Source organism: Pecten maximus, chromosome 9, assembly GCF_902652985.1.
Source record: "Pecten maximus chromosome 9, xPecMax1.1, whole genome shotgun sequence".
NCBI lineage: Eukaryota > Metazoa > Mollusca > Bivalvia > Pectinida > Pectinidae > Pecten > Pecten maximus.
This window is the reverse complement of record NC_047023.1, coordinates 13,133,870-13,156,698: the sequence shown is the minus strand read 5'-3', so window position 1 is coordinate 13,156,698 and position 22,829 is coordinate 13,133,870. Positions and strand designations below refer to the sequence as shown.

The following is a 22,829-nucleotide window of genomic DNA, read 5'->3' as shown; positions in this document are numbered from 1 at the left end:
TGATTGTATTTGGTCTGAGTAGGTCACGACACCTATAAAACAATTGTTAAAGTTAATATGTATATACAAATGTATGTCCCCGCTATGGGTCGAACCCAGACCATCTTGCTTTCTAGCTCCGCTTAACCGATCGAGCTAAAGAGGAGATCTCTCTAGCCGAGCTTCGTATTTACCATGATAAGGTTAACGCATATACAGTATATGTAACTATATGGTCTAATTTCATTGAAATCAATCGATACGCATCTGTGTACGATAACTGTTCTGATGAATATGGCTCACAAAATTGGTGTTATATGATTTAAAACAAATTGCTCTCTTCGGAAAGATACATAAATGTAAACTCGAGGAGATGTTTCATGTTTGTCATATCAATAATTTTACCCCGAGGGTTGTTATCCCTATTTGACAGCCCTATAGGTAGGGTAGGAGAAGTTGTGTGGGGAGTTGTACGGGAAGGGATAGTAGTAGGTGTGTGGGTAGTGGTATGGTAGGGTCAGGAGTAGGTGAAGGGGTAGGGTAGAAGTAGGAATAGTGGTAGGGTAATGGAAGGGGTAGAAGTAGGAATAGTGGTAGGGTAATGGAAGGGGTAGAAGTAGGAATAGTGGTAGGGTAATGGAAGGGGTAGAAGTAGGAATAGTGGTAGGGTAATGGAAGGGGTAGAAGTAGGAATAGTGGTAGGGTAATGGAAGGGGTAGAAGTAGGAATAGTGGTAGGGTAATGGAAGGGGTAGTGGTAGGCCTCGTGGTAGGGCGTAATGGACGGGTCTCCAAGTCGAGCCTCGTTGGTAGGGTCCTGGCCGGGTCGCAGTCTGCCATAGTGGTCGGGTCCTGGCAGGGGTCGTCCGTCGGCCATCGTGGTAGGGTACTGGCCGGGGTAGTGGTCGGCCCTCGTTGGTCGGGTCCTGGGCCGGGGTCGCCGTCGGCCTCGTGGTCGGGTCCACGGGCCGGGGTCGCCGTCGGCCTCTGTGGTCGGGTCCTGGCCGGTGTCCCAGTCGGCCTCGTGGTCGGGTCCTGGCCGGGGTCGCCGTCGGCCTCGTGGTCGGGTCCTGGCCGGTGTCGCCGTCGGCCTCGTGGTCGGGTCCTGGCCGGGGTCGCCGTTTGGCCTCGTGGTCGGGTCCTGGCCGTGGTCGCCGTCGGACTCGTGGTCGGGTCCTGGCCGGGGTCGTGGTCGGCCTCGTGGTCGGGTCCATGGCCGGGGTCGCCGTTGGCCTCGTGGTCGGGTACCTGGCCGGTGTCCTGGGTCGGCCTCGTGGTCGCGTCCTTGCCGGGGTCGCCGTCGGCCTCGTGGTCGGGTCCTGGCCGGGGCCGCCGTTGGCTCGTGGTCGGGTCCTGGCCGGGGTGGTGGTCGGCCTCGTGGTCGGGTCCTGGCCGGGGTCGTGGTCGGCCTCGTGGTCGGGTCCTGGCCGGGGTCGTGGTCGGCCTCGTGGTCGGGTCCTGGCCGGGGTCGTGGTCGGCCTCGTGGTCGGGTCACTGGCCGGGGTCGTGGTCGGCCTCGTGGTCGGGTCCTGGCCGGGGTCGCCGTCGGCCTCGTGGTCCGGGTCCTGGCCGGTGTCGACGTCGGCCTCGTGGTCGGGTCCTGGCCGGGGTCGCCGTTGGCCTCGTGGTCGGTCCTGGCCGGGGTCGTGGTCGGCCTCGTGGTCGGTTCTGGCCGGGGTCGCCGTTGGCCCGTGTCGGGTCCTGGCCGGGGTCGTGGTCGGCCTCGTGGTCGGGTCTGGCCGGGGGCGCCGTCGGCCTCGTGGTGCGGGTCCTGGCCGGGGTCGCCGTCGGCCATCGTGGTCGGGGTCCTGGCCGGGGTCGTGGTCGGTGTCGGGGTCGGGTCCTGGCCGGGGTCGTGGTCAGGTGTCGTGGTCGGGTCCTGGCCGGGGTCGTGGTCGCCTCGTGGTCGGGTCCTGGCCGGGTCGCCGTTGGCCTAGTGGTCGGGTCCTGGCCGGGTCGCCGTTGGCCTCGTGGTCTGGTACCTGGCCCGGGGTCCGCGTCGGACCTCGTGTAGGGTAATGGCCGGGGTCTAAGTAGGAATAGTGGTCGGGTACTGGCGGTGTCGCCGTCGGCACTTGGTAGGGTCACTGGCGGGGTAGCGTTGGCCTCGTGGTCTGGTCCTGCCGGGGCCGCCGTCGGCCTCGTGGTCTGGTCATGGCCGGGGTCCCGTCGGCCTCGTGGTTGGTCCTGGCCGTGTCGCCGTCGGCCTCTTGGTCGGGTCTGGCCGTGGTCGTGGTCGCCTCGTGGTCGGGTCTGGCCGGGGTCGCCGTCGGCCTCGTGGTCGGGTCCTGGCCGGGGTCGCCGTCGGCCTCGTGGTCGGGTCCTGGCCGGGGTCGTGGTCGGCCTCGTGTCCGGTCCTGGCCGGGTGGCCGTCGGCCTCGTGTCGGGTCCTGGCCGGGGTCGTGTCGGCCTCGTGGTCGGGTCCTGGCCGGGGTCGCCGTCGCCTCGTGGTCGGGTCCTGGCCGGGGTGGCCGTCGGCCTCGTGGTCGGGTTCCTGGCCGGGGTCGCCGTCGGCCTCGTGGTCGGGTCCTGGCCGGGGTCGCCGTCGGCCTCGTGGTCGGGTCCTGGCCGGGGTCGTGGTCGGCCTCGTGGTCGGGTCCTGGCCGGTGTCGCCGTCGCCTCGTGGTCGGGTCCTGGCCGGGGTTCGTTGGTCGGCCTCGTGGTCGGGTACCTGGCCGGGTCCCCGTTGGCCTCGTGGTCGGGTCCTGGCCGGGTCGCCGTGGCCTCGTGGTCGGGTACCTGGCCGGGTCGCCGTTGGCCTCGTGGTCGGGTCCTGGCCGGGGTCCGTGGTCGGCCTCGTGGTCGGGTCATGGCACGCTGTCGCCGTCGGCCTCGTGGTCAGGGTCCTGGCCGGGGTCGTGGTCGGCCTCGTGGTCGGGTCCTGGCCGGTGTCGCCGTCGGCCTCGTGGTCGGGTCCTGGCCGGGGTCGTGTCGGCCTCGTGGTCGGGTCCTGGCCGGTCGCCGTTGGCCTCGTGGTCGGGTCCTGGCCGGGTCGCCGTGGGCCTCGTGGTCGGGTCCTGGCCGGGTCGCCGTTGGCCTCGTGGTCGGGTCCTGGCCGGGTCGCCGTCGGCCTCGTGGTCGGGTCCTGGCCGGGTCGCCGTTGGGCCTCGTGGTCGGGGTCCTGGCCGGTGTCGCCGTCGGCCTCGTGGTCGGGTCCTGGCCGGGGTCGTGGTCGGCCTCGTGGTCGGGTCCTGGCCGGTGTCGCCGTCGGCCTCGTGGTCGGGTCCTGGCCGGTGTCGCCGTCGGCCTCGTGGTCGGGTCCTGGCCGGGGTCTCCGTCGGCCTCGTGGTCGGGTCCTGGCCGGGGTCTCCGTCGGCCTCGTGGTCGGGTCCTGGCCGGGGTCGCCGTCGGCCTCGTGGTCGGGTCCTGGCCGGTGTCGTGGTTGGTGTCGGCGTCGGTGTCGGGGCCCGCCGTCGGCCTCGTGGTCGGGTCCTGGCCGGTGTCGTGGTCGGCCTCGTGGTCGGGTCCCTGGCCGGGGTCGCCGTCGGCCTCGTGGTCGGGTCCTGGCCGGTGTCGCCGTCGGCCTCGTGGTCGGGTCCTGGCCGGGGTCGCCGTCGGGCCTCGTGTCGGGATCCTGGCCGGGGTCGTGGATCGGCCTCGTGGTCGGGTACCTGGCCGGGGTCGTGGGTAGCAGGCCTACGTGGGTAGGGTCCTGGCCGGTGTCGTGGTCTGCCCTCGGGGTAGGGTCCTGGCCGGGGTAGTGGTCGGCACTCGTTGGTCGGGTTCCTGGCCGGGGTCGTGGTCGGACTCGGTGGTCGGGTCATGGCCGTGTGTCGTGTCGGCCTCGTGGTGCGGGGTCCTGGCCGGTGATCGTGGTCGGCCTCGTGGGGTCCGGGTCCTGGCCGGAGGTACGTACGTCGGCCTCGTGGTCGGGTCCTGGACCGGGTTCGTGGTCAGGCCTCGTGGTCTGGTCCTGTCGGCCGGTGGTCGCCGTCGGCCCTCGTGGTCGGGTCATGGACAGGTGTCGTGAGGTCGGCCTCGTGGTCCGGGTCCTGGCCGGGGTCGTGGGATCGGCCTCGTGGTCTGGGTCCTGGCCGGTGTCGCCGTCGGCCTTCGTGGTCCGTGTCCTGGACCGGGGTCGTGGTCGGCCTGTGGTCGGGTCCTGGCCGGGGTCGTGGTAGGCCTGTGGTCGGGTCCTGGCCGGTGTCGTGGTCAGGCCTCGTGGTCGGGTCTGGCCGGGTCGTGGTCGGCCTCGTGGTCGGGTCCTGGCCGGGGTTGGTGGCCTCGTGGTCGGTCCTGGCCGGTGTCGTGGTCGGCCTCGTGGTCGGGTCTGGCCGGGGTGTGGTCGGCTCGTTGGTCAGGTCCTGCCGGGGTCGTGGTCGCCTCGTGGTCTGGTCCTGGCCGGTTTCTGGTCGCCTCGTGGTCGGGTCCTGGCCGGTGTCGTGGTCGGGCCCCGTGGTCGGGTCCTGCCGGGGTCGTGGTCGGCCTCGTGGTCGGGTCCTGGCCGGGGTGTGGTAGGATAGTGGTCGGGTATGGCAGGTGTCGTGGTAGGATAGTGGTAGGGTCTGGAAGGTGTAGTGGTGGTAGTGGTCGGGTCATGGAGTGTCGCAGTAGGAACTGTGGGTCGGGTACTGGCAGGGGTAGTGGTACGGCAATAGTGGTGGTATGGACGGGGTAGTGTGGATGTGGTAGGGTATGGAAGGTGTAGTGGTACGGAATAGTGGTACGGGTCCATGGCGTGTCGTGGTCGGCCTCGTGGTCGGGTCTGGCACGGGTCGTGGTCGCTCGTGGTCGGGTCCTGGCCGGGGTCGTGGTCGGCCATCGTGGTCGGGTACTGGCCGGTGTCGTGGCTGGAATAGTGGTAGGTCATGGCGGTGTCGTGGTCGGCCATCGTGGTCGGGTCTGGCGGTGTCGCGTCGCTGTGGTAGGTCCTGGAGGGGTCAGTGGTGGATAGTGGTAGGGTAATGGACGGGGTAGTGGTAGGAATAGTGGTAGGGTAATGGAAGGTGTAGTGGTAGGAATAGTGGTAGGGTAATGGAAGGGGTAGTGGTAGGAATAGTGGTAGGGTAATGGAAGGGGTAGTGGTAGGAATAGTGGTAGGGTAATGGAAGGGGTAGTGGTAGGAATAGTGGTAGGGTAATGGAAGGTGTAGTGGTAGGAATAGTGGTAGGGTAATGGAAGGTGTAGAAGTAGGAATAGTGGTAGGGTAATGGAAGGGGAAGTGGTAGGAATAGTGGTAGGGTAATGGAAGGTGTAGTGGTTGGTGTAGGAGTAGGTGTAGGGGCAGATAGGCCTCGTGTCTGGTCATGGGCCGGTGGAGCCAGTCGGCATCGTGGTCAGGGTCCTGGCCGGGTCAGCCGTTGCCTCGTGGTCGGGTCCTGGCCGGTGTCGCCGTTGGCTCGTGTGGGTCCTGGCCGGGTCTGGGGGCCTCGTGGTCGGCCTGGCCGGGGTAGCCGTCGGCCTCGTTAGTCGGTCCTAGGCCGGGGGCCCTTTGGGCCGGGTGGTGGGGGCCCGGGCCCGGGGTTTGGGGCCCGGCCCTCGGGGTGGGTCCGGGCCGGCGGTGTGGCCCCCTTCGGGGTTGGGCCCGGGCCCGGGGGCCCTTGGTGGGCCTCGGGGTGGGGTCCTGGCCGGGGTCGGGTCGGCCCGTGCTCTGGCCCTTTGGGGGGGGCGTGGTCGGGGGTCGGGGCCGTTGGCCTCGGGGGTGGGGCCCGGGCCGGGGTCCCCGTTGGCCTTTGGTGGGTTTTCCGGGCGGGGTTTGCCCTTTGGGCCTGGGGATGGGGTCCGGGCCCCGGGGGTCGCCGCGGGCCTCTTGGGGGGGGTTTCCGGGCCGGGGCCCGGGGTTCGGCCCCCGTGGTCGGGTCCGGGCCGGTGTCGCCGTCGGGCCTCGTGCTCTGGTGGGGGCCCGGGGTTTTCGGGGTTTGGATGTTGGGGTCGCCGTTGGCCTCGTGGTGGGGCCCTTTCCCGGGGGTCCGCCTTGGCCTCGTGGGGGTTTTTCCCGGGGGGGTGGGCATCGGGGTTCGGGCCCTGGGGGGTTCCCGGGTCGTGGTGGGGTTGGGGGGTGTGGTGGGCCCTCGGGGTTCGGGCCCGGGCCCGGGGCGCCGTGGCCCTGGGGCCCGGCCCGGGCCCGGGGGTTTGTGGTTGGTGTGGGGCCCCGAATTGGTAAATTTGGTAGGGTCCTGGGGGGGAAAGAATTCCATCGTGGAAAAGGTAAGGGAGGGTTGGTGGCTCGTGGGGTCCTGGGGTGTCCCCTTTGGGCCCATCGGGGGATGGTCCTGGGGTGTGCCCTTGGCATAGTGTTTTGGTTGGGGGGTAGGGCCTGGGGGTTGGGGGTTTGGGGTGGTGGGGTTGGGGTGTGTTGGTTGGGGGGTTTGGGGGGTTAGGTGGTGGGGTAAAGGGGGTGTGGTGTTGTGGGTTTGGTGTCGGTTAAATGGGGGGTTGGTTGGGGGGAAAGGGGGCCCTTTTTAATTGCCGGGTGGCTTTTGGGGGGTTGGGGGAATTTGGAAAGGGTGTGGTTGGGGTTGGGGGTTGGGGTTTTGCCTAAAAAGGGGGTGTTGGTGTGGGGTGGTTGTTGGAATTGGTGGTTTGAATGGGGGGGCCCGGTGGCCCTCTTTCCCCCGGGTCCGGGCCCGGGGTTTCGCCTTTGGCCCTGGTGGCCCGGGTTTCCCCGGGCCCGGGGTCCCGGGGGGTCTTTCCCCTCGGGGTTTCGGGTCCGGGCCCCGGGGCCCCCCGTCGGCCCCCGTTTTCGGGTCCTGGCCGGGGTGGGTTGGGTTTTCGGGTCCTGGGGGGGGTTTCCCCGTCGGCCTCGTGGTCTGGCCCCTGGGGGGGTCGCCGTGGGCCTCGTTGGGGTTTTTTTCCCGGGTGGGTTTTTTTCCCCTTTCCGGGGGTTTTCCCCCGGCCTCGGGGGTCGGGTCCTGGCCGGGTTGGGTTTTGGGCCCCCTTTTTTTCCCCTTCCCTGGGGGGGTTTTCCGGGCCGGGGGTTCCCTGGTTGGGGTCGGGTCCTTTCGGGGTTCGTCCTGTTTCCTCCCTTTTTCTTTTCCTTTGCGGGGTTTTTGGGGCCCTTGGCCCCCCTTTGGTCGGGGTCTTTTGGGTTTTTTTTTGTGGGGTTTCCCGGCCCGGGGTTTCCCCCCTTTTGGCCTCGGGGTCGGGTCCTGGCCGGGTCCCCCGGGGGCCCTTTCTTGGTGGGGCCCGGGCCGGGGTCGCCGTCGGCCCGGGGTGGGGCCCCGGGCCGGGTCCCGCCGCCTGGGGTTCGGGCCCTTTGGTGGGGTCTGTGGTGGGTTTTCCGGGCCCGGTGTCCCCCTTTGGCCTCGTGGTCGGGTCCTGGCCGGCCCTCCCCCGTGGGCCCCTGGGTGGTGGGGGGTCCGGGCCGGGGGGGCCGTTGGCCTCGTGGCCCGGGTCCGGCCCCGGGCCGCCTTTGGCCTCGGGCGGGTCCGGCCGGGGTCGGGGTCGGCCCGGGTCGGGTCCTGGCCGGTGTCCCTTTGGCTAGGGGTTGGGGTCCTGGGGGGTGGCTGCCTTGGTGGGTTTTCCCGGGGCCCCTTTGGGCCCCCGGGGTGGGCCCTGGCCGGGGTCTCCTTTTGGCCTCTTTGGTCTGGTCCTGGGGGGGGCCCCGCCGTCCCCCTCGGGGTGGGGCGGGCCGGTGTCGTTTCCCCCGTGGTGGGTTTTGGCCGCTTCGCCCCCGGCCTCTTGGGGGGGCCCCGGGCCCGGGGTCCCGTGGGCCTCTGGTCGGCCCCGGCCGGTGTCGCCCCCCCCCCCCGGGGGGTCGGGGGGCCCGGGCCCCGGTCGGGGGGTCCCCCTGTGGTCGGGCCCGGGCCGGGTCGGGGTGGGGCCTGGGGTTTGGGGTCCGGGCCCGGGGTTTTTCGGGGTTTGGGCCTCGGGGTGGGGGTCCGGGCCCGGGGGCCCCCGTGGGCCCTGGGTCGGGCCCTTTGCCCGGGGCCGCCTGGGCCCTCGGGGTTCGGGCCCTTCCGGGGTCGGGGTTGGCCTCTTGGCGGGTCCTGGCCGGGGTCGTGCTCGGCCCGGGTGGGTTCCCCGGGCCCGGTGCCCTGGCGGCTCGGGGTGGGGCCCCCTGGCCGGGGTCCCCTTTGGGCCTCGGGGGCCCGGGTCCGGGCCCCGGTGTCGCCGTCGGCCTCTTTGGTCGGGTCCTGGCCGGGTTTCTTGGGGGGCCCTCGGGGTTTTGGGCCCCTGGCCCGGCTTCCCCTTTGGGCCCTCCCGGGGTCGGGTCGGCCGGGGTCCCCGTCCTCTGGTCGGGTCCGGGCCCGGGGTCTTGGTCGGCCCTTGGTCGGGCCCGGGCCCCTTTGCCCGCCGTCGGCCTCGGGGGCCCGGGGGTCCGGGCCCGGGGTCGCCTCGGCCTCTTGGTCCGCCCCTTGGCCGGTTTCGCCGTCGGCCCGGGGTGGGGCCCCGGCCGGGGCCCTTTGGCCCGGGCCCCGGTGGTCGGGTTTTGGCCGGGTCCCCTTTGGCCTGGGGGCCCGGGTCCGGGCCGGTGCCCTGGCGCCTCGGGGTTCGGGCCCCTTTGGCCGGGGCCCTTGAGGCCGGGTGGGGGGGGCCCCTGGCCGGGCCCGCCGGGGGGGCCCTTGGTCGGTTCCGGGCCCGGGTTCGGGGTCGGCCCTCGGGTGGGGTCCGGGCCCGGGGGTCTGGGTCGGCCCCCTTGGCCCGGGTCCGGGGGGGGTCTTGGTCGGCCTCGGGGTGGGGTCCGGGCCCGGGGGCCCGTGGGCCCGTGGTTGGGGCCCGGGCCCGGGGGTTCGGGGGTCGGTGGTCGGTGGGGGGGCCCCTGGCCGGGGGTTTTGGTCGGCCTCGTGGTCGGGTCCCCCGGGGTCCGGTGGCCCTCGGGTGGGGTCCCCCCCCGGGGTTCGCCTTGGGCCCTTTTTGGGTCGGGTCCTGGGGGGGGTCGCCGTGGCCCTTGGCCTTGCCCTTTGGCCGGGGCCCTGGTCCGCCTCGGGGCGGGTCCTGTCCGGGTCGTGGTCGCCTCGGGTCGGGTCCGGGGCCGGGGGTTCGTGGTCGGTGTGGGGGCCCGGGTCCGGGCCGGGTCCCGTGGAAAATGGTAGGGAAATTGGAAGGGTTTTTCTACGTGGTAGGGTTTTTTTCCCCCCGGGGGTTTGGTGGGGGTGGGGTTAAATGGTGGGGGAGGGTCAGGGAAAGGGGGTTGTTGTAATGTTTGGGGAATGGGGGGGTTTGGTAAAATTTTTTTGGGTCCTGGAAGGGTAGAAGTAGGAATAATGGTAGGGTAAAGGGAAAGGGGGTATAATAGGCATGTGGTAGGGAATGGACGGGGAGGGGTTTGGGGTTTTGGGTTTGAAGTAGGCAATTTTTTTTGGGAAAGGGGGAAAGGGGTTGGGTTGGCCTAGTGGTGGGGTAATGGGGTGGGAAAGGTTTTGGTGGGTTTGGGGGTTTTTGGGTGTGGTGGGTTGGCCGGGGTAGTGGTTTGTGGGGGTGGTTAGGTGTGGGGGGTTGGGGGGGTTTTGGTGGTGGGTGGGGAAAGGGTTTGGGGTGGGGGGGAAAAAAGGGGTTTTGGTTTGGGCCGGGGTTGTTGGAATGGGGTCGGTTAATTGGCCGGGGTGTGGTGTTTGGGGTTTGGGGAATTGGGGTGGTGTTTGGGGTTGGTTTGGGGGTTTCGGCCTTTGAGGGTTGGGGGTGGGTTGTGGTAGGTCCGGGGGAAACCCCCCTTTTGGCCTCGTTTTGGGTTTTTTGGGGGTGGCCTTTGGTTTTTTGCCCCTTTTTTTTTTTCAGGGGTTTTTCCCTTTGCCTCTTTTCCCCTTTTCCTTTGGTACCTTTTTGGGCCCTCTTGCCGGGTTTCGGGGTTTTTTCCCCTTTTTTTTGGGTTTTTTTTCCCTTTTTCCCGGGTTCCTTTGGGCCCCCCTGTTCCTTTTCGTTTTCCCCTTTTTTTGGTTTTTCCTTCCCTTTTGCCGGGGTTGGGTCCTTTTTCGGGTCCTCCACCGGGTCCCCGGGTGGCCCCTCGGGTGGGGCCCCCGGGCCCCGGTGCCGTGGGGCCTCGGGGTTTCGGGCCCCGGGGGGGGGTTTCTTTGGCCCCCTTTGGGGGCCGGGCCTTTTCCGGGTCTTGTCCGGCCTCGGGGGGGGGTTTCCGGGCCGGGGTTTTTTTTGGTCTTTTTTGGGGGTTTTGGGTTTTGGGGGGTTTGGAAAAATGGGGGAAATTTGGAAGGGTATAAGTAGGCTTTTTGGGGTTGGGGTAATGGACGGGGTAGTGGTAGGTGTAGGGGTAGAAGTAGGAATAGTGGTAGGGTAATGGACGGGGTATAAGTTGGAATAGTGGTAGGGAAAGGACGGGGAAAGGGGTGGGAATGGGGTTGGGGAAAGGAATTTTTAAAGTGGGGAAAAATTTGTATGGTTTTTTAATTTATGTTTTCCCTATTTTTTTTAAAGGGAAACGGGGTAGTTTTGGTAGGGAAAAAATTAGGAATAGGGGTGGGGTAAGGGAAGGGGTAAAGTGGGAATGGGGTTGGGTTGGGGGTTTTAAAGTAAAATTTGGTGGGTAAGGGAAGGGGTAGAAGGGGGGAATTTAGTGGTAGGAAAGGAACGGGGTATTTGGTAGGTGTGGGGAAAGGTGGGTGGGGGTTGGGATAAGGGAAAGGGGTTTGTTGGTTTTGGGGTAATGTAGGGGGTTTTTGGGGTGGTAGGGGTAGGGGAAATGGAGGGGGGTATAATTTTAAATAGGGTTTAGGGTAATACGGGGTATTGGTAGGATAGTTTTGGGGTTTTTTGGGGGGGTAAAGTGGAAAAATTGGAAAGGGTAAAGGGAAGGGGGTTATAATTGGGCCCATAGGGGTGGGGTAATGGAAGGGGTAAAAATTTGGAATAGGTGGGTTTAAAGGGAAGGGGGAATTGGAATATGGTGGGGTTTTCCCCCGGGGTTTTGGTTGGTGTGGGGGGTTTGGCCCGGGTTTCGCCTTTGGCCTCGTTGGGTGGGGTCCGGGCCGGGGCCCCTTCCCCTCTGGTCGGTCCTGGCGGGGTCCCGCCCGGCCTCGGGGTCGGGTTTGGGCCGGGTCGGGGTCGGGCCCCGTGGTGGGCCCGGGGCCGGGTCGCCTTCGGCCTCGGGGTGGGGGCCCCTGGGGGGGGTGCCTTTGGCCTCGTGGTCCGGGCCCCCGGGCCCCGGGCCGCCGTTGGCCTCTGGTCTTGGTTTTGGCCGGGGCCCTGGGTGGGGCCTCGGGGTCGGGTCCTGGCCGGGGTCTCCTTTGGCCTCTTTTTGGGGTTTGGGCCCGGGGTTCCCTTTTGGACCTGTGGGGGGCCCTTTGGCCGGGCCGGGCCTTTTTTCCCCCTTGGGTTTGGCGCCCTTTTCCGGGGGTTTCCCGTTTGCCTTTTTTTCTTTTTCCCTTTTTGGAAGGGTAAAATTTGGGTTGGGGGGTCGGCCTTGGGGGTTGGAGTTGGGGGTTGGTGGTGTGGTCGGTTGGCCGGGGTTCCGTCGGCCCGGGGGTTTGGGGTTCCGGGCCGGGGTCGTGGTCGGCCTCGGGGTTCTTTTCCGGGCCCCGGGGTCGGGGTTCGGCCTCTGGCGGGTCCGGGCCCGGGTCCCTGGCCTCGTGGTCGGGCCCTTTCCCGGGGGGTCCGTGGCCCCCTTGGTGGGGGTCCTGGCCGGGGGTTGTGGTCCCCTCGTGGCGGGTCCTGCCGGGTCGTGGTCTGCCTTGGTCGGGCCCTTTCCCGGGGTTTCGTGGTCGGTGTCGGGTGGGGCCCTGGGGGTAAAAGTGAATAAGGGTGGGGTTTGGGGGGGTTATAAGTGGCCCAAGTGGTGGGGTTGGGAAACGGGTAGTGGTAGGTGTGGGGTTTAAAGGGTAGGAATAGTGGGGGGGTAATGGCCGGGGAAATTTTTTTGGGAATAGGGAAAGGGGTTTTTAAGGGACTTGGTAGTTTTGGAATAGGGTGGGGGAAAGGGAAGGTAGCTTTCCCCTTTAATTTTTAAAGGGGTTAGGGAAAGGGTTAAGTGGGCTAGTGGTAGGGTTTGGCCGGGGGTAGGGGTGGTGTAGGGGTTTAAAATTTGAAAATTGGTAGGGAAATTGAAGGGGTAGAAGGGGGGAAAAAGGGGTTGGGGGGTTTTAAGGTGTATAATTAGGAATTTGGGGTGGTTCCTTTTGGGGGGTTTAAGATTGGGAATAGGGGAGGGAAACCGGCGGGTCGGGGGGTTTTGGGGTCCCCGTGGGCCTCTTTGGGTCGGGTCCTGGCCGGGGTCGTGGTCGGCCTCGGGTGGGGTTCCTGGTCGGGGTCGGGGGTTCGGCCCTCGGGGTTGGTATTTGCCGGGGTATTTTGGGTCGGGGTGGGTTTGGGCCGGGGGGGGGGCCTGGGGTTGGGTTTTGGGCCCGGGTTTGGTCCGGGTAGGGTTTTGGAAGGGTTTTAAAAGTGGGGAAAGGGGGTTTGGGAAAGGGCCGGGTTAAAACCGTTGGACTCGTGGTTCGGGTCCTGGCCGGGGCCGCCCTTTTTTGGCCTGGGGTTTCGGGCCCCGGGCCGGGGTCCCTTTGGGCCTTGGGGGGTTTCCTGGGGGGGTTTCGCCTTTTGGCCTGTGGTCGGGTCCGGGCCGGGGTCCCTGGGCCCCCTGTGGTCGGGCCCTTTCGGGCCCGCCGTCGGCCTGGGGGGGTCGGGTCCGGCCCGGGTCTTTGGTGGGCCTCGGGGTGGGGCCCCGGGCCCCGGGCGCCGTGGGCCCGGGGCCCGGGTCCTGGCCGGGGGTGCCTTTTTCCCCTCGGGTCGGGTCCTCCCCCGGGGGCCCGGGTTGGGGCCTCGTGGGGGGGCCTGCCGGGTCGTGGTGGGTCGTGGTCGGTCCGGGCCCGGGGGTTCCCCCTTGGTTTGGGGTGGGCCGGGGTTTTTCCCCTTTGGCCCTCTTCGGGTCCTGGCCGGGGTTCGGGTCGGTTCCGGTGGGTTTGTTCCGGGGGGGCCTCCCTTTGGGGTCGGGTTGCGGGGGTCGCCGTGGCCTCGTGGTCGGCCCCTGGCCGGGTCGTGGTCGGGGGGGGCCCCCCTGGGTCGGGCCCGGCCGGGGTTTTGGCCCCTGGGTGGGGGTCCGGGGGGTTTGGGGTTTTGGGGGGGGTCTGGGGGGGTTGGTGGTTTTGGGTTGGTAGGGGGGGCGGGGTTTGGGGGGCGGGGTGCCTGGCTTGGGGTGGTTTGCCGGGGTCGGTCGGCCTGTGGTCGGGCCCCTGGCGGGGTCGTGTGGGTGTGGTTTTATGCGGGGTGGGGTCGTGTGGGGTAGGGTAATGGACGGGTCGTGTCGGTTGTCGGTGTCCCGTCTGCCTCCGTGGCTTTTACTTGCCTGGGTCGCCGTCGCCCTCTTGTCGTGTCCTGGCCGGGGTCGTGGTCGGTTCGGGTTCAGGGGCAGGACTGGGCTTGTGCGGTTTCGGGTCCCGTCGGCCTCGATGGTCGTTCCTGCAAGGGGTCGGTGGCCGCGTGGTCGATTATGGCCGTGGTCCTGGTTAGGACCTCGTGGTTCGGGTCCCGGCCGAATGTCGCCGTCGGCCTCGTGGTCGAGGTCTGGCCGGGGTCGCCGTTGGCCCCGTGTGGCCATACACTGTCCGTACGCCGTCCGGCCTCGTGGTCGGAGGTCCTGGCGCGGGGTCGACGTAGACCCCTCGTGGTCGGGTCCTGGCAATGGGCCGTGGTCGGCCTCGTGTTAACGGCGTCCTGGCCCGGGGTCTCCGTTTGGCCCGTTGTGGGGTCTGGCAGGTCTCCTTGGCACTCGTGTCGGGTCCCTGGCCAGGGGGTCGTGGTCGGGGCGGGGTCGGGTCCTGGGCCGGGGTCGCCCGCCGGCCTCGTGGTCGTAGTCCTTGCCGGGGTCGTGGCGGCCTCGTGGATCTGGTCCTGAGTCCCGGGGTCGTGGTCGGTGTCCGGGGTCGCCCGTCGGACTCGTGGTCGGGTCCTGGCCGGGGTCGTGGTCGGCCTCGTGCTCGGGTCCTGCCGGTGCCGTTGGCTCGTGGCGGTCCTGGCCGGTGTCGCCGTTGGCCTCGTGGTCTGTCCTGCCGGGGTCTCCGTTGCCTCGTGGTCGGGTCCTGGCCGTGTCGCCGTTGGCCTCGTGGTCGGGTCCTGGCCGGGTCGTGGTCGCTCGTGTGGGTCCTGGCCGGGTGCCGTTGCCTCGTGGTCTGGTCCTTGCCGGGCCGTGGTAGGCTCGTGCTCGGGACTGAGGGGTCGTGGTTGGTGTAGGATCGCAGGGGCTAGTGATGGGTATGGTCGGGTGTAGGATTAAGGAAGGTAGTAAGAGTCGTTAGGCTAGATGTATATTCTGTTAAAACGTTGACCTTTCATACATGCATAATAATTATTTAATAGCTTTGTCAACAAGACGTTTTGTGCGACACGAGAACGGCAACGTCTTGGAGCGAGACAATGCCGAAATATATGCTGTTGTTGATAAGAAAATCGTCTTGTCGTTTAATCATCTTACTGTGTAATAGTACCAGACCTACCGATGTCTTTTAGAACCTCTTTTGTGTTTGTGCGAGCACTTTCATACACGTATGTGTACATTTTAACACATGTTCAAGCTAACTATTGTTACTCAATACCTTTGAAATGAGAAAAAGAAGATTTTAGGCACTATTGAGCGCATTGATTCAATTCCAATGCCGTGTATACCTCCTTGTTCGTGATCCTTCAATGAGCTTTCCTAGACTCATTCTTATTTATTTATCAATGTAATCTACGTTCAACAGCTGAAGCCCTGAAAGTTTAAAAGGCTTCAGATAGAAGAAAAAAAAAATAAAAATAAAGACTATGGACTATGTCTCTCGTTAGTTTTTAGCTTAAGGAATCATCAGTTGAAGTGTTTTGTGCATCAAGTAGTTACTCATTCACAGGGAACATATCCAGAGTGCTACCTGTAGCATAATTATATAATTATTTGAATTTGCCGAGGGTAAGGTTGACTTATATGACGTATGTTGTCTTTGTCCTTAAAGATCCCTTTGTTTTTCTGATATATATCAATCTAACTCGTTAGGTTAAAGCATCCCGGAATAGGGAGCCTGAAGTTGGTTCCGAGTTCCGTTTAAGATAATCGGAATAGGTGTTGTTAATAGAAAGTATCTAGGATTGTTGTCACGGTGTGCCATTGGGTGGGCGTGGACCGCTAGCTCATTTACAATGCATTTACGTGTTTCCATTGTAATGAAAATCATGTTTTATGTACGTATGTTTTGAAAACAAATAATATCCAAGCATTTCCCTAAAGAGATATAAAAAGGAGAAAAAATATTTAAGCTCTGTATAAACTGTACCTACAAGTAGACGATGGTTGATACAGGAAGAATTTTACAAAACAAAACCGTTTGGTTAAAACGGAACTATAAATGATGAGGACACTTGCTTCAGAAGTAAAATGGGACTACCGTGAATATGACTTTTTCATTGTCTTTATCAATCTTTATCTGTCGTATCATTAACAGGATCGAAAAGTAGACTGCGGTAAAAACAAAGGCACTTGCTTTAAAAGTTAAAAAAAAATCTGTTTTCAATATACTACAATGTATTTCAAGATGTATGCAATTTCCCTATTTAACAAATTAATTTCATTTTAAGTCTCCTTTCGCTTACGCTTATTTTTTTAACAAACAGAGTGATGAACGGCTTTTAATTTTAATTCCAAATCTTTTTAATGGAAACTGATGCCTGTCAATACCAAACATCAGAATTAGAGAAAAACAGTTCAACACGTCACCGCACTAATTGAGTAATGTTGTTCCGTGAAGCGCCTTTAACGTTAAAAGGGAGTGTCAGTGAGCTCTCACAAAAAGAGGTAGAAAGGTGCATCACTTCCGTTTATGTCAGCAGCATGCTGGAAACAAAATACCAAATTAGTTATCGATTCATTTTGAAGGCAATGTTGGCTAAAACGGACATCCTCGAATAGTAATAGGAGATAATGGAAATGATATAAAAAAATATCTTCAAAATGTAAATATTCAAAACTCAAATTTGAAATACAAACGTAGATTAAGCCCAATGGGACCAAATAAAGTTTACATTATAATAAGAATATGTAACGTTATTTTTTTGGTATTTCTGCTTATATTCGGACGTGGGAGAAATTTAACTATTGCAGAAACATAACACTGACTTTGCTATCGTCCATTCAAATTAATTTACAACAAGTTTTCACATTATTGCTGCAATTAACTCCCCATAACATCATCGAAAGAAAACTGACTGGTCAATAAAAAAACCCCATTAACTTAATTCAAAACCGTTCAAACGAAAGCAAAATAAAATGTATAAAACGATTACAAGTACATCTTTGCAAATGCGAAGATATGTGCTCATATGCTTCATGGGAGATTCCTATTTTGTCAATATAGGTAAAGTAAAGACAATGCGGCGTTCTCAAAATAGAAATTGGGGTAGTGACAATTGAATTGACTAGCGTATAAACGTTGGGGGTAATTTCCAATTCGAACAAGGATATACAATGTTTCAAGACGTTCACAATCAATCTTTCTCGTCGTCTATGAAATAGTAGAGGAGGGTCCTGTTTTTTTACCAACTAATACTTCATACCTGATAGATATACTTTTTATATTTCTGCGAGCTACCAGCGGGTTATACGATTTAAAACATTAAGCATCTGTGGGCTATCTGATTATGAGAACTATCTGACAAAATAAAAATAAATCAAGAAATAAATAGATAGATAAATAAAACACTAAAAAAAGACAAAGCTATAACATATGTATCATATCAAAAATAATTTAACATACGTTTTAGGTAAAGAGAACACACACACAAACACATATGCATTCAAATTTGTCTCTCACTACTTTAATTTATCCAAATGAATAGTAGTAGACTTAGAAGGACTTTGAAACGTGTTTACAATGCATTGCATGTAACTGTGAGTGCTACCAGATACCTTGAATCGTGATAGTGTACAGTGTACATGCTCTTTAAAAGCATTACGTAGCAGATAGCCCACGGGTATTGTTCTCGAACGGTCTATCTACAAGCTCTAATTCATTAACTAAATATTTTGGTTTCTGCGGGCAATCTAAAGGAATGAACAAGGCAGAGGAAATAATTGTATATACATGTACATGTGATCTCATAAACCTAATACGCTGTTAAATATTGTTACACTATCGTGATTATTATTGCTATTCACTTCAAAAACTGACCTAACGTATATAGAAAATACAGATAAACATGTGCAAAATTACAACTCCCACCTTTTCCCATAATTCCCAACGATTACATACACAACATATGTATGATGTGTTTTGAAAATGACACACCACAATATCCATCGGGGCTGAACGATGATTTCAAGTGCAAGGAAATAGTACATATTTACATAAACCATAAAAGGTGATCATTGGAGAAAATGACAGCAGATTCACACATTTTCCAAGAAATGCGGATGGCGTTATAAGTGCCTGGTAGTAAATTATACAAGAGTGCAATTTCGTTAAACATACTTACTAAGTCCCAGATGGAATACTTCGAGGATAAAATTCTAAGAATGATTGAATTTCAGGTCGACAGAGTTTGAGGACAGAATCTTCCAAAAGATTGTTTGCATACCCATGGGAACAAATTGAGTCGCTCTCTTGGCCGATTGGTTTGTGTTTTCATACGAGAACACTACACACAAATCAACACTAGACTCTTACCTCAATACCTCAATCTGTATTTACAATGTTATCGACAGAAACAGTTCACATCGTGGTGTGCGAAAATTTCCCTTACTAGATAGTGACATCCGAGTCGATTCGATATTCAATGACATGGTACCAATATCGCAACTTCCGAATCAGATGTCGTCTGACGTCGAAATAAAACCTCACAGGGTTCCGAGAGATACGTGTTGATGAAGATACCTGGTAAATATGGTTCACATTACTCTCTATTTGGAAGGTAAAACGGGTGGTTCTGTTGTCATCAAAATTGGTTTTCATCGTGAGGTGTGTCATCGTGAGGTGTGATATAATCTGGTTTGGCAGAAATTTGCGATACTTTGTGTTGAGGTATAAAACGCTCGCCCTCCCGGAACGCTGTGTCTTGTTCCCCTGTTATACTTTTTGAAGGATTTATATGCAAATCTCATCTGATCGTATTTTGCATTTCTATCAATTTTGAGTTACTATTTAGTTTTCATGTAGATATCCTTATATCAACACTGCTACCATTTTCCACGCCAGATCACGTCACACGAAAGCGGTTATTGCAAATACTGCCGCGAAATGTAAACTCGGAGTTAGATTATAAAATGACATGTATATGTATGCATGCCTGTATGGCCATGGTACATTTGTATGTCGTCAAATGATCGCTGTTTTGATATATATGTGTTTTCCTGCATACGACGAAGTATCGACTCGAGGCCTGGGACGATGATATTCTATATTTGGAATTATTCGCGGATTTTTGTTTTATTTTGCTATATTCGTGGTCATTGAATATATCACGAAAATAGACACCCAGCGAAGATTGATAGACACAAATGTATGTAACTACATGTCAACGTGTTTGCGTTGAGAGAAATTAAATATCCGTGAACTATACTGGCCGAAAAAAGAAACTCAAGTTTGTTTTTTTCTAATATAACTTTCAAACACGTGGTCTAAATTCAATTAAATATCACATTGGGCTACCTCCGTGCACTGTGAAAATGATAAAATTTAGTCGACCGCTCGAATCTGTATGCTTCCAGCAGATTTTTCAAGAAAACGTGTGCAAGAAGCGATTGCATTCGTTATGGGGGTCGCCTCTGCGTAAGTGGTGGACTCACTTATAGACGTTGTGGCCTCTTGCGCCATATGTGTTGGTGATTCATCGAACATTGAACAGTAAAGATCAGTTACACAGCATTTTATTTCGAAGCGATTGTACAGCGAAATGTCGCGATTGAGTGTAGTCGATAGGGATAGGATCATAGCTCTGATAATGCATGGACATTCGCAACGTCTTGTAGGACAGCCATATGGTGAACATGATAAAACAATACCCTGTTTAGTTAGGCGTCTCAGGGACACGGGGAGAGTGGGTGACTGTCGCAGGAGCGGACGCCCGCGCATTATGTCTCGACGTCAAGACAGGGGCATACGTCTCTGGTACTTCCGTTTAGACGGCGACGCAGACGGCACGTTAAGTTGCCGGCACTTATGGTCGGCCAGTGTAACCGCCAACTTCTAGGAATCGGTTGCGTGCGTGTCATTTAGGGCCATGACGTCGCTAGGTTGGTCCACCACCTACGCATCGCGACGCCAACAGCGAATGCAATTGCTGCTTGCACATGAATCCAATCGACTCTGATGGCGCCATTTTGAAAGGACTGATCAGCGCAATTTAAGCGTTATCTGCTGTTTTTGCATGACAAGCGAATGCCAAGTGAGTATTTTGTCATAAATTAGTCTCAATATTTCAGAAATACAGTAAAATAACCCATATATCTCTCTTCGCTTACATAAGAAAAATCGGCAAATTTCAACGAGGTGAATACAAAGGATCGCTCTGATTGGTGAAAACGAAAAACTAATATTTTCACTGCAAAACCTTAAATATAAGTTTTATTACTTTGATAAATTTCGATATTTCACTGGCAAAAATGCAATAATGAACTATTTCTCTCTTACGTTTGCGATGCTGGCCAATATTGACTATATAACAGTGTATGTCGACTTAACCCGATTTCGAGGTACAAACTTACTTTACTCAGGTAGTGAACGAAATATTCTTTTATTCAACAACCAGGAAAATAAGTTGAACACCAAAGGCAGTTATTGTTAAGATTTTTATAACTAATGACTATGTTAGTCTATAGACGATGGTCTAGCACATGTGCAAATTCTGCTACGAATATGATTTATGTACATAATTCTGGTAAATCTGTCTGTAATTCGTGACCAGCACTGTACTTTGTTGCATAAGTCTAGATTATCTAATATAAATATATATAAGTCTGTTGTTGACGAGACATCACGTCCTAGCTCTCCCATTGGAGGCTTTCCTTCCCTAGGGAACCTCCAGGTTGTAGAATGTCATTTCTAAACCAGACACGTTGCACACGCAATAAACTTTTTCTAGCCGACATCAGGGACTTCATTTTCCACCGACAGTTCGTTAGCCGCGGGGGTTTTCCTCGTGTTTTGTTTTGTGTTGTATTCTTTAATAACCATACATTCTTTTCCCACATGTTGATAATTGATTAAAGTAAAAAAAAAAAAAAATCGTCTTCACACACAATTAAACATTTAGGAAGTGCCCACGGTCATCGGATCGCCATTTGACTTGCATAAAAGACTTTGAATAATTCTATTTTATCCAGTATCCAAACCGGATGCTCTTTTGGTTGACATTTTAAGTGGGTGACATTAAATGATCGATGATGGAAGAAAGTCATGCGTGATGCTTACTAAAGGAGTATATTGTTTCACTAACCAAAGATTTAATACAAAGTAAAGCAGACCTAACACTTCATCCTATCACACATTGAAAGTTCAATACATAGTAACAGGAGAAATGATGAGGACATATATAAGTAAATATCCTAATTTGTTTTGTATTCTTTATCGTCTTATCAACAGCTGTGGCCATTCAAAGACTGCTAAATATCATGAAGTGCTTAGGTTTACGTTAAGACACACCTCGAGTAAAACTGATTGTTTTTGATTTCAGATAGGACGAAGATCATTATAGTTATGTTCCTTGTTTGGGGATATCTTGTTTTCGCTTCATTTCTGATATGAACAAAATTAGATATTGTCCGTTTTTTTTTCTGTTTTTTTTTTATGAAATTTGGAATATATGTGTAGTATGATATAACAGACACTGTTGCGTTATCAATTACTTTAGTTACGACTGTTGGGGTCGTTTGGGAGACATGTGTAACGGTCCAGTTTCAATAAGCACTTTTTATCATGGGATATACTTGTAGTTGTCGTAACCATGATATAGCAATTCACGTCCTCCATAAACCATTCTGTGTTATTACCAAGCGGCTTTGAATCCATGAGGTGTCGTAAGTTGTCTGAGTAGTAACAAGGTGTCTGGACTTGTTAGGTATTGGTTCCGGGGACGGCATCCATACCAACGTCTCCGGACAGCAAGTGTCATAAGACATAAGTCAATGTCCATCTGGTACCATTTGAGTGTCCATACTTGTGTGTTTTATGTAACATAATGAATATATTCCGTACGTCTTTTACCAATTTGTCCAGCTTCCATATCTCCTGGGAATTTTGAAATGAGACAATATTTGTCTCGAAGGCAAATTTGTATAACATTATTTATATGGTGAATTAACGGTATACTATCGTTTATATCATTAGGTCAACAGACATTCTAAGCTCTGATGTACTGTGAAACAAATTATAGTTTATAAGAATTGATTAACACAAAATTAACAAAAAACCGGCCATCAATATCATCAACTCTTTTTTTATATCATTACATTTTAAATTGATCGTCGGGCACGTAGGACGTTCAAATTCCACATGCTTTCCCAATAATATGATTGTAAAACTCGGTTAAAACTTGGATCACATTTGTTCTCCTCCTTCTGAAGAATTTTTCCTTGTGTCACCTTTCAGGCGAAGATTGTCTCATTTATTTCTTTCAGTTGAACGTTCACGGCTATTGGAAAGGCCCTGGGTTCTGCCCCTGTCGGACACATACCAGTCCATAATATTGCAGTCACTGCTCATGCTTAACGCGCAGCATTTTTGGATTGGGATGACTGGTTTGCCCGTTGTCTGTATAATGTAACCGGTTGAGCTGCTGTGTTTCTTGTGACATTATGTTTGAATGAGGCACTGCGTAGCACTATAAAGTCGGCATCAGTTCCGCGCTATTGCAAAGAGACAAGCACGAATAGACCACTTCCCCTAACGACACGAACACACTTGCCAGCCGCCTGCACAGTGGATTCCTTCTTAAATGACAAAATTTAACTGTATGAGTTTACTAATCATCAAATGGATTTTGAAAACGTACCAAATGCCACGAAACACGACACAAATACTACCCTTGCAAGTGTTCATCCGGGACTCCGGTCGGAAGAAAGAACTCAAGTCTTACGTTTTAGATTAAACAGACTATAAAAATCTAGTTTCGTTACCAGATCCCCAATTTTCATTTTAAAACGATAGTAATACCCAGACTTAATTAAGATTTCGACGATGGTGCGTTGTTAATGGGAGCAGATATGTCGCTTTCGGAAAACCTGATAAAATCATACCTTGTTGAATGTTCTTTGTATAAATCACCGTTTTAGTGTCACGTTGTCCTTGTATTTATATTATCGATTATGAGTTACAATTTCTGTTTCGTTTTCGTTTGTTGGTGAAGGACTCGTAGATGTAATTCAGCCAATCAGCTGTTTTTCACCATCAGAAAAAAGTCACAAAAATGTTTCTGAAATTTGTAGCTATTTTCCTGAGTAAATAACATGCGGAATAAAAACTTCCTATGTATGAGAAGTAAAAGAAATTCATTGGAATTTGAAAAACAAAAATATCGACACATATTGAAAATGTATTGAATTCCGTAGGGCTAAAGGTGAAAAGTCCAATATGGATATCAGGTTTACTGTTTTTCGAGTACCCTTGTGCTCATATATGCCATTAAACCTATCAAATAACAACATTTATCAGGAAGCGAAAACTTTAACGTGATATAATTTTTACATCGTTACAACTTCGCATGAGCGATTGAGGGGGTGGTGTCACTTGTAGTTACATATTCAAATGTTAAGCTGTGCGAGTTCTTAACTGTGATACTCTGATTTTTTTCTTTCTCTTTTCGATAGAATTTGTTATTGTGAATTGCCAGTTTATTTCGGGTAATATAACGGTTTCCTTCCTTACTTGTTCGATAATGGTGCTACGCTCGTGTAACAGGTAGTCCTGACCAGATGTGTTAGGCGTATTCAGATGTGAAACACTTATTTCCAATCGACGATATGGTCATTTGAATAACGTAAAATCTATTCCGTGCAAAGTTTACATGAAACTG

General features: G+C 55.9%; 3 protein-coding genes across 3 annotated transcripts; 1 reads left to right on the top strand and 2 right to left on the bottom strand.

Moving 5' to 3' along the window:
• Positions 1-496: 496 nt before the first annotated feature.
• On the bottom strand, positions 497-8,071 carry LOC117333885 (basic proline-rich protein-like; the record flags this gene model as incomplete). Its single annotated transcript, XM_033893304.1, has 4 exons — positions 497-1,786; positions 2,179-3,666; positions 3,878-4,418; positions 7,842-8,071. Coding segments are annotated over 4 exons (3,549 nt in total), but the record flags the coding sequence as incomplete, so codon positions are not given.
• Positions 8,072-9,158: 1,087 nt separating this feature from the next.
• LOC117333884 (glycine-rich protein 5-like) lies at positions 9,159-13,086 on the top strand. Its single transcript, XM_033893303.1, has 3 exons — positions 9,159-9,163; positions 9,327-9,395; positions 12,888-13,086. Exons 1-3 carry the CDS (start codon positions 9,159-9,161, stop codon positions 13,084-13,086), a joined length of 273 nt encoding a protein of 90 aa, XP_033749194.1.
• Positions 13,087-13,202: 116 nt separating this feature from the next.
• On the bottom strand, positions 13,203-14,354 carry LOC117333883 (mucin-2-like). Its single transcript, XM_033893302.1, has 2 exons — positions 14,294-14,354; positions 13,203-14,041 (listed from the first exon to the last, which is right to left on the bottom strand). The coding sequence occupies exons 1-2, from the start codon at positions 14,352-14,354 to the stop codon at positions 13,203-13,205; spliced, it is 900 nt and encodes a 299-aa protein (XP_033749193.1).
• Between the last annotated feature and the right edge of the window lie 8,475 nt (positions 14,355-22,829).